Source organism: Notothenia rossii, assembly GCF_949606895.1.
Source record: "Notothenia rossii genome assembly, contig: scaffold_236, whole genome shotgun sequence".
NCBI classification, from domain to species: Eukaryota; Metazoa; Chordata; class Actinopteri; order Perciformes; family Nototheniidae; genus Notothenia; species Notothenia rossii.
The window spans coordinates 39,641-51,050 of NW_027640109.1; the positions used below are offsets into that span (position 1 = coordinate 39,641).

Sequence of the window (11,410 nt, forward strand, 5' to 3'; positions counted from 1 at the left end):
CAGCTTCCAAATTCAGCAAAATCACAAAATATTATATATCATTTTAATGGGCAATAACAAAAGCTAGAGAATAATATACAGATAGCTTCTGCCTGACAAACAGAAGAATCACCATAAATAACAATTCAAATACACAGGCAACACACACTAATGCATGACTCTAATATTCAAAGGCATTTACAGTTTTGGTACACGAGAGCTTCGTCTTCCTCTGCAGCCCAATTACATTCCCCACAGACAGCCTCATGTCTGAAGCATCACACGTCCATCAGCCATGTTCACTGAGAGCTGTCACAACTACAGAGTCAAACAGCAGAGCCACGGTTTGTTAAATCCACAGTTCACATGATACAAAGTATGGACCCACATATTCACTTCACTTCAATGTGAACACTTTGATGGAGCTGGTGCTGCAGCAGAAATACATTATGTTAATAACCTTTAACGCTATGTACATTATTTTACTGTGTGAAGCAATTAGGCTGCACCACTGCTCAAATAAACATTAAACACTTTTTTTTTCCGAGAGAGAATTCTAGACAAATGATTTCAAATGTGAAGGCTGTACAGTACCATAATTTAATAAGGCATATCTTATAAATGTTTATAAGGCTGTCGTTTATTAACATTTACAACTGTGAACTATTAGAAAGCTGAGATAAATAACTGTTATTTTTAAATTATTAATAAATACATCCATTAAAGAAGCAATAGATAACATTTTGCTTTCACTTTTTTAAATGATGAAGTCAATGTTGCACAATGTTATGGTTGTAGAATAATGACACCATCAGATTTTAGATTGGTTTCCTTTGCAATTCTCTCTGCCTCCAGGTCAGGAACTCCCTTTCACAATAATAGTCCTAAGCGTTCCTATAGCAACATCCAGGGTAATGTTGACTATGGGAATGCAACCTGGCTAAATAGCCCTGCTTAAGGCAAAGAAGGAAATAAATGTTCTTTCTACTAAGCTAGCTCTGTAAGTAACAAAACCTGCGTAGGTACTAACACTATAGGTTGTTTTACTTAAGCCAGGTTGCTAACGGCAATCTGTTTGTTTAAATACAAATCAATGGGCAGATATTATGTTATCAAAGTCCCTGTTGAGCTGTTTGTTTTGGCACACGTCCCACCCTGATGGCAGTTCTTAGGAAAATGACAGTGGCACCAAAAACAATACCAGTTTAACATGCTAAGAGGCAAAGCTATCTGTTTGTAGTATTTATAGTTATTTACTGGAATTGACTGTCTTATTTTTGTGGTGTAACTTCTCTCACCTCGTGTACTCTCTGTACTGCCAGTACACTGTGACATCACAGGTGGGTGTGGTTTCAGGTGCAAATGTCAACACATTGAATAGTTGTAAATATCGATGAATTAATAGATTTTGGTGTCTATTTTGCACCCTTTCGTTATTCAATAGGGGGTTTACTTGTATATTTAATTTTCTTTTTGGATGGAGTGGTATATTTGCTCTAACCAGTTTAAAGCGACTTGTAACTCCTCACAGACACTATTCTGGCATTGGCACATATTCAAGTAAACGGACACAATTGTATTTCCAGGCTGATATACAGTAACGTAAGGCAAATCTATTCATACTGAGTGATAAACAGCAACTACGAATGACGTAATAACATATTATAAAATATGCCTTAGAAACTGGATGTTACTGTGGAAACAACACATAATAAACTTTATTATGGCACTTTTAGCATTTAATTTACAGAGCACTTTATGAACTTGTTTCCCCTCTCTATCAGTGAACGCTTTGCAAAAGAACATCTTAACAAAGCCTCAGGAGATCTTTATATAAAGACTGTGCCCGGTCCTCCTGAACAAACTCGGTACAGTCTGTCTCGGTTTTCTCATCCTGTTCGAGGCCGCGCACGCAGTCATTCACAATAATAATAGAGCCAGTTCTGTCCATGAAGCTTCAGGTGTGACTCACCCTTTAATGGGCTGCCTGTCCTGAAAAACATCAAGGGGCATACAGTTATTAAAGCTGCACCGGGTGAGGTGTTTTATTGGTGTGAAAAGATTTTCTCTTCACACTGAAACTGAGGAAAAACACCCTTTCTGAAATTCAGCATGAACAGTGTAGTCAATTCACTCTTGGATAATGGTAAATCGTGACACGAAGAGGCAATTCAACTCCTTCAATTCTGCGTTTTTTTCTCTTTGCTTCTGTCATCTCTTTGGTATCCTTTGGTATGAGCATCACTGAGCGGCTATGATGGTAAACGTGTCAGTTTGCAGGATTTCTGGGTATTGGAGTTATTTACACCGTACATCTCAAGTGAGAATTTTGTGTTCACATTCATGTTTTGTGGACTCATTCTCAGTTTATTACTTGGGTAGGTCCAGGATAAGATAACAGCTGTGCAATAAGAGGGTGCTTATCTGTCTGTGTTTGTTGCTTCACAATGTCCGGCATCATTCTGGGCTTTGCGCCTCAAACACTGTCATCACGCATCAGCGGCTGTAATCTGTGATTACATCTCTGGCTCTGAAAAGGTCAGCAGGCACTCAGGAAACCATATTCCACTCAACGGACTACATTAGTCAACTTTTTCAAATCCTTGGTTGACCCTCCGCAAACGAAGCTCAGGCGTCGCTGAAATTCTCCTTCTCGTACACGCAGGGGTCGGGGAACATCATCTTCTGATCAGACAGCAGATCGTCGGTGGCCGTGAGGTCTTCCAGCTCCGTGGTGAAGGGGTCGATGCTCTCCACCATGGACGTCTCTTTGGCCGCGCTGTAAGTCAGGGCCACGCTGTAGGCGGCCGGTTTATCCGAGCCTTTCCTCCCGCAGCCGCAGATCTTGCGGAAAGCGGCGCGAAACTTCTGAGACATGGCGTTGTAGATGACTGGGTTGATGGCGCTGTTGAGGTAGATGCAGATCCGGCAGAACAGCAGGAACCAGCTGTCCAGGTAGGCTCGGTCCAGGAAGGAGTTGACCAGTACCAGGGTGCGGTACGGCATCCAGAGCGTGGCAAACAGAAACACCACCACAGCCAGCATCTTGGTCACCTGTAGGGGGCGACACGCAGAAATAGGAACTGCTGCTGCAATAAAACTCCTTATTGTATAGCAAGCCTCTGTGAACCAGTGACCAAACGGTGATACTACAACGACCGTGTCAGACAAAATATAATTTGAGCCCAAAAATACCTTTTCCCCTTACGGTCCCTACACACGGCGGCGTGCGTTGTCGCTTGCCGGTAGGCATGTCTGGAGCTAGACCAACAACCAATCACCTGAATCTCCCGCCCCGGACACACAAGCAGCGGTTTGATTGGCTAGAGCAGGGGTGGCCAACCGGTCAGAGGTTAAGAGCCACATTTTTTCTATGTTACTGCAAAGAGCCACATCAAACACACAGTCACTGATACCGCTTGTTTCAGTTTTTTGTTTTCTGGAGACAAGATTTCAACCACGTCACTGATGCATTTTTGTGGCATTGGGATATATATTTTTTAAATCCTCTGGAGCAGAGAGAGGAGCTGTGGGTTATTGTTATTGATTAATGCATCAATGTTTCTTAGGGTCAAAAACACTCAACTCACAACTTAAAATGAAAGCGTTTAGTTTATTTAATAAAAGAGCACATGTTCAATGTGAAAAGTGACAGTAGTTATAGATTATTTGCAATTTGGGGTGCTATATATATATATATTAAAAAATATATATATTATATATATATTTTTTTTAAGCACCTTGAATTTCAGGGGGGGCGCGGGGCTCTGTTGGCGCCCCTCCAAGACAATGGTAGGGGAAACACTGGATAGTGTTTAATCAACGATAGGTTTTCCCCCCCTCAAAGGTGATTGGTTCTCTGCATCCAGGTATTATTGTGATTGGCTCTTGGGCCACATCAAAATTAGACGCGCTGTCATCCTCTCATACTGACACCACACACGTAGGGAGAGCCGGGACGAAAGTAACACAGGACGAAAGTAACGGAGCGATTTTATCCGAGCCCAAACAACTTTGACCGGCCAAATTACGTCAGAATGGTCAGCATTCAATACTTAACAGACCTACTAATTATCAGGTTTAACTGTCAGGAGTAGTGTTGTCACGATACCAACATTTTGGTTTCGATACCGATACCAAGTCAAGAATTACGATTCCGATTATTTTTCGATACTTTTCTTAAAAAAAGGGAAACAGTCTTAAATGTAATTAGTGTGCTTTATTTCACACCAGAACCATAACACACACTTTTAAACAATGAGAACAATAAATAAAATAAATGACAAGAATTCGTATTAAATAAAATTAATACATTTCTTACAGACAGGCCTCGTGGTGTCCGTAGGCTTGCCCTCACTGTCAGAGATATAGCTAAAATACATCAAAATTTCGCTTCTGGCGTCTTTTTTGTCAACAAGACGAGGCGCAGCGGCAGTTGCACTCCCAGTTGCAGCCATGTTTCAGGTTTTCTCACATGCTGTGGCAGCTAGCGCGTGCACGAGAGAGGGGAGGCACTTGAGCGTGCTTGAGAGGGGCGGGACTGCAGGCACGGCTGCAGTGCAGGGATTGGAAGCAGAGCGCTGAACACACACGGCTCTTATTAAAACGGCGCATTCTCACCGGAGTACTTTCCCCCGTCATTCTTAAAGTACCGATACTAATGAAACGGAGGAATCGTAACGTTTTTAACGGCACACTCACAGAAATATTTAACCCTAACTTTTAAGATTTATGTAAAATAATTACATGACAAAGTTCCATTTAATTTTTTTAATATTTTGAACATAAACCTACCTAATAAACTTGACATGATGCATATGCATCAGTGTAATAAAGCCTATTCATTTGAAATGCATATTCACTAGGTTTATGTATTCAGTATTAATATAATTTATTGAATCTAAATGCATATTAATCAGATTATGTATTCAGAATACATTAAGTATATTTGTTTGAATTACACAGTAATTAGGTTACCTATTCAAGATGAATAATGTGTATGTGTTTGAAATACATAACAATTAAGCTTAAATTCAATCAAAATGCATTAGATTTATGTATTTTTGTGATTAATATCCAATAAATTTTTCTATTTTCCATTCAACAATATCTCAATGATTCATACAATCAGACCACCTTGTTGATTCAACAAATGTATTAACATTAAAGCAAACCTCTTCTCTTCACACAGACACAGTACTCAGCAGGTAGTGTAGCTCTTCCACCAAGTCATCTACTGCTGTAGATGGAACATGTAAAATGTTTTCTAACTTTAATAGAACAGAGGCAAGTTAAGAAGATTAGACAAAGTGTTGACTGAGAACTTGCCGTTTCTAGGTTTCTGTGTGTTCGATACGTGTGAATCACCTGAGCAATTTGAGTTTCAGTGCTTGTACTTTGGGGGAAAGCTTGGACGATTCCAGATCCATCAGGATCTTCAGGTAAACTTCGAATGTATTCTTCAAGCTTTTTGGATAGCTAAGTGCGTAGATCAACCCATAAAGCATCACGCATGCATGGTTGATACTCTGGAGGTTGTGGAGAACTTCGACCCCTTCCAGGACCACACCGACATCTGCAAAGCGTCCACCAGGACCATCAGGATCATCACTCTCAGCTCGAACGGTGTAGATTGCCATGGTCGTCCCTGCGACATCTGCCTCGGCCTCACGGCATTCGATGTCCTGAAAGATGGAGGGAACAGAGAACAATGAACTGTGTCACTCTAACCTTGACCTTTGACCACCAAATTCTAAGCAAGGACAATCTACATATGGACATGGATATCGGCATGTGGTGGAAATGTCTCAGCCTAAAATGTTTTATCAACTCATACCTGGAAGATAGCGAACTGTCACACAATTTGCATGGCCACATTCACATAGCACCTGTGAATGAATACAAAGAACAATAAGTCAGTTATGTTATTAACACACAAACAACAAGCTCACCCCTGGCTACAAAAACATCAGTTTTCAAAGTGCATATATAATCTGCAACACTACTGAAAAACTCACACATCCAACCTTCTGCAAGATCAGAAATTGTAGGCCATTTGAATTTTTTGCTTATCAATGAATTTATCCTATTGACTCAAAATCGTATTTGTCAGTCGCAGTGTTTTATTTTGAAAATTGACCGGATTCTCCCGTTGTTTTATGTTTGACTTCCTGCCCGGTTTGACACGATCGCTCACGGCTCGCGCACAAAATAGACCACACGCCGAAACGAACGACATAATCGGTCAACATGGGCGCCGAAATGGCTCCGCTTCTTGGTGCCAAAAAAAAATAAAAGGCCACTTGAACTGATCCAACGGGATTACAAACTGAAAAAGTGCATTCCAGAAGTAAAAAAAATAAATGTATATATAGAAAATGTATGCACTGTTACAAGTTAGATTCAAACATTTCTATGTAAACAGACGGATAAACACAAAAACACATCTCTCTATAATAAACCGTTTCGGAGATATTCACAGATATGTAAAACTTTAGACTTTTTGTCTAAATCTAAAAAGGTGTCTAAAAAAAATGCACCCCTACCCGAAAAGCTTTGAATGAAATGCATTTCAATTCGTCAATCATTGATTATTTTCCTACTCAGCATAGAGCACCAAGTTTAGTGAATTGCTAGCTAACGTTAGCTAGCGAGCACCGGTACACAACACGTAGTAGGACTAAAGATAAAACTGCTTACAATCATCACAAACTACGTAGATTTGATCATCAATGAATTGATATTAATGTAATATGATACAAACTGCACAATTAATACACAGATGGATGTAAGTAGACAAAGGATGACTCAGATTACTCACCATTAAGCCTGAGGTACCACATGTGGTCCAACGGAAAATAAGGATGTCATTTCCTGTTTCCCGATTTCACTTCCCCCAAGTTGTACCAATCACATACATTTTAAATAAAATAATCTTGTTTGTTTCACTGCTTTGATTATTTAAACCATGTTAATATGTATTAAGTAATTACATTTAATATATTTTAGAATTGACAGAATTATACAGATTATAATTAATTTCAATACATACATTTAAAAAATATGAGTATTTAAATAAAATCAAATAGATTTATATGCTTAAAAATAAACTCTACCATGATTAATTTCTGTGACTGTCCTGCTATTGTTTAACCTCTAAGTTATTACAATCAATATATTTTAGAATTGACAGGAATTATACAGATTATAATTCATTTCAATACATTTAAAAAATATGAGTATTTAAATAAAATAAAATAGATTTAAATGCTTAAAAATAAACTCTACCATGATTCATTTCTGTGAGTGCAGGGTATCACGGTATACCTTTCAAGTATCGGTACACCGTGCAACACTAGTCAGGAGTCAGTGTCTCTCCCCCAAACTCACACATATCCAACTCGATATGAACTGAAGAGCCGCATGAAACTAGGCAAAGAGCCACATGCGGCTCGAGAGCCGCGGGTTGGCCACCCCTGGGCTAGAGCTTGTACTGGCATATGATTAAATTGGCTGACGCTTCCATCGAAGCGTCAAAAGTAGAACATTGCTGTACTTTTGCAGCTACGCTTTGCTCCCACAATGCAGTTCGGCGAGGCGTGACGTCACCCCATTCAAATTGAATGGGCAGAAGCGTTGAAGCGGCAACGCACGCCACCGTATGTAGGGGCCGTTACGGCCCGTCCACACAGCAGCGTTAAAAAAATCTTCCAACGCTTCTGCCCATTCACTTTGAATGGAGTGACGTCACTTTGCCTCACTTTTCGCAGAACTGCATTGTGGGATGCAAAGCGAAGATTTCCAGGCATCTCAGGCTTCAAAAGTTGAGCAATGTTCAACTTTTGAAGCTGAGGTGGAAGCATCAGCCAATCAAATCCCGTTTATGCAAATCTGACAGTACAAGCGCTAGCCAATCAAACCGCGTGTAAAGTGGGAGTGACATAGCCTACTGTACCGCAGTTCATTTTCTATATTCCTAACAAAATGGAGGAGAAATGAGTTATTGCGATAGCAAATCACCTGATTCTTTATGACCAGTCCCTATTAACTTACCGGGATACAAACCGGAGGAACCAGGCATGGAGGGAGGTGGCAGAGACAGTGGGTGAAACTGGTATGGTTTTCGCCTGTTTGGGGATTATATATCCAGTTTACTTAGTTTTAACATTGCTAGCAAGCAGGGGGGCGGGAGATTCATGTGATTGGTTGTTGGTCGCGTTGCTCGCAAAAAATCCCCAAGCTTCAGATACGCCCACCTCCAAGATTTTTTTAACGCTTCTGTGTGGACGTACCGTTACGATGCCTAGACACGGCGGCGTGCGTTGAAGCATGCCGGCGGGCTTGTCTGAAGCTCGACCAACAACCAATCACATGAATCTCCCGCCCCGGACACACAAGCACGCGGTTTGATTCGCTAGAGCTTGTACTGGCATATGATTCGATTGGCTGACGCTTCCGTCGAAGATTCAAAAGTAGAACATTGCTCTACTTTTGAAGCGAGCAACACGAGCAAAGCGAAGCGTTGCTCCCACAATGCAGTTCGGCAAAGTGTGACGTCACCCCATTCAAAGTGAATGGGCAGAAGCGTTGAAGCTTCAACGCACGCCGCCGTGTGTAAGCGCCGCAACGGCCCCTAGACACGGCGGCGTGCGTTGAAGCAATGTTCAACTTTTGAAGCTTCGATGGAAGCGTCAGCCTACCAAATCATATGCCGGGCGGGAGATTCATGTGATTGGTTGTTGGTCGAGCTTCAGACACGCCAGCCGGCAAGCTTCAACGGACGCCGCCAAGTGAACGCTGCGTTACCTTGCATTGCAAAAGAGACATCTTTAAATCAGTGCATCATATTTTTTCAGCTAAATCAACTAGTAGGAACAGTTGAATAGACCTATTGAAATAATTTGGTTCTTCAAGTGAAATGCGCTTAATGTCTAATCAACAGTTATTTTCCCTCTATCCGTTAGCAAAGACTGGACGTGACAAAGCAGATTGAAGGCGGGGCTTAAGGAAAGCGCATTGGCCCGAACCCCCGGGTATTTTTGTTCAATTGGTTAGTTAGTTATAACGTTAAGTTAGGCTACATTAAATGAAGTTTTATTCTTTTGAGTCTTTTACAGTGGTGGAAAAAGTGATGAGGGTATTTACGCAAATGTATGCAATCCACACTACAAAAATACCCTATTACAATTAAATATCATAGTAGCCTACAACTGTTCAGTAAAAGGATGGATAAGTAACTCGTAAAATGTACTTAAATATATATGCAGAGAAAAAGGCTCCTGAGTGTTATACTTTAAAAAAAAACATATAATGGTATCATTGTAGTAATGCATTTGTGAGTGTGTAACACATTTCTATTATAATTTCAAATATTTGATACACTTTATTGTATGTATTCCTATGCATGTGTAAAATAATTACTATAACTTTTACTTGCTCAAGTACAAGGACAATGTATTTGCACTTTCCCGTCATTTTCAGACACTGCATCAGCATCTTTTCAATGGTTTGGTGTGTCACAGTGTGTGAGGGTCGCAGCACCCACCTGTCTGCGGGAGGTGGCGGTGGAGCTGGAGTGGCGGGAGTTCTTGCAGCTGGTCCTCTTGGTGTTGCTGTGGTTGTTGTGTCCGTTCTTCTTCTTGTCTTTGGGGTCGGAGGGCAGCGGGTTGATGAAGAGGATCCTGGCGATGAGTCCGTACAACACCGCGGAGAGCATCAGCGGCACCACGAAGAAAACTCCGTAATCAAAGAAGTAGATGGGCAGGTAAAACTTCCTGGACACTCTGTATCCGCACGTGATGATGGTGATGTTGTCGTACACCAGCTCCTGGATGTCTGACAGGTAGAACCACATCACGCAGTACAGGGAAGTGAAAGCCCAGACGCACAGGATAATCTTTTTGGCTCTCGAGAGGGTGCACAGAAACTGCGCTTTAATGGGATGGCAGATGGCGATGTACCTCTCTATGGTGAACGCGGTTATGGAGCAGGAGGAGGCGTTGATCCCGAGGTACTGGAAGTAGGTGATGCAGAGGCACCCGTAGTGTCCGAACACCCAGGATCCGAAGATGCTCTCTGTGATTGTGGGTAAACCAGCCGCGCTCAGCACCATCAGGTCAGCCACCGCCAAACTCACCAGGTAGCAGTTAGTGGGAGTCCTCATGTGTTTGGTAGTGAGCACCACCAGGATGACCATAACGTTGCCAACGAATCCTAAAACGCAAATCACGAAAAGCAGCACACAGCTTATCACTTTGTACTGGAGGCTGTGGTCCGTCCAAACCCCCAAAGTCTGGTTCAGCTCCCGAGCTGTTGTAAAGTTTTCCATCTTGATGATTTGTCTCAAAATCAGAGAAAAAGTTGACTTCTTTAAGCGGTTATGTTGCCTCCTGGCGCATCGAATAGCTTTTTTCGCGCGTTGGAAGGAGATCAATCTACTCTGCAGGTCCGGGAAAAATGTTTATCGATCTAAAAAAACTCAGAATAGCACCTTAACGTGTGCTGCACGTGAAAATACTATTAAAAATAATAATATCATAATGTGTCAAAGAGCTGCTGGGTATCAGCTGTACCTCCGTGGTGGTGTGGTGCGTAAAAAGCGATGCGTCGCAGTGTTCTCGTCAGAACAAAGTGTGTCTGTCAGGCAGATGGCACTTTGGTTTTGAGCCCTGATGTTGGCACAAGCGTTCATTACGCATGCGAGGGGATTAGCCCATCATTACATTTTCCTCACCGGACCTCCCCCTCCATCAAAGCTGCTCAAACGCCAACATGAAACAGCATCGTTGTGTCATTCTCATCTTATGTGATGAGAAGAACAAACATCAGGTTACACTTTAAATAATTCATAAACAACTTTAAAAATAGGCAACAATTTGTAGCATCATGTTAATTAGTTCCATTTGGCATTATTGTGTTGATACTATTTTATAATCTGATTTAACCAATTGAGTACAGCCTGCATAATTGTTTTGACCTTGAATATTTTCTGAGAATATTTAACAAATTGTACGGTGTCCTTGGTGTCATGAAAGGAGCCTTAAATAAAATATATTATTATTATTTATTATTATTATTATTAGCTTAGTAGAGTTTTAACACCTTAGTATTAATTCAACATGTGTGTATTAAGTGGTCAAATGTATGGTATTTATTGATGCTATTTTTACTTATTTATTTAATTGTGTAATCCCATCAATACCGATGCAAATTGGTACTTTCATTTTTCTAACGATTACAAAAATGATTTTGCTTAGAATACACAACACATCTCAGTTCCACTTTTCCACAGTTCATTATTAAACACTTTGAACAACTTTCTTTAAACAACGAAGCATTTTCATGGTACAGTGGGTGCACAAAACAAACGTCCAAAATGCTAAGTGTTGCCTGTAAAGATGATTTAATCATGCAGCCGAGCTGGCAGACGGCT

The 11,410-nt window shown here is 41.0% G+C and overlaps 1 protein-coding gene and 1 long non-coding RNA gene across 2 annotated transcripts; both read right to left on the minus strand.

The window, feature by feature from the left end:
- LOC307027090 (thyrotropin-releasing hormone receptor-like) lies at window positions 1–10,539 on the minus strand. The gene is made up of 2 exons (XM_079695292.1): window positions 9,524–10,539; window positions 1–3,033 (listed from the first exon to the last, which is right to left on the minus strand). The coding sequence occupies exons 1-2, from the start codon at window positions 10,304–10,306 to the stop codon at window positions 2,608–2,610; spliced, it is 1,209 nt and encodes a 402-aa protein (XP_079551418.1). The 5' UTR covers window positions 10,307–10,539; the 3' UTR covers window positions 1–2,607.
- On the minus strand, window positions 4,822–6,867 carry LOC307027091. The gene is made up of 3 exons (XR_013804521.1): window positions 6,800–6,867; window positions 5,816–5,867; window positions 4,822–5,663 (listed from the first exon to the last, which is right to left on the minus strand). It is a non-coding gene; the product is annotated as an uncharacterized lncRNA (long non-coding RNA).
- Window positions 10,540–11,410: the final 871 nt, after the last annotated feature.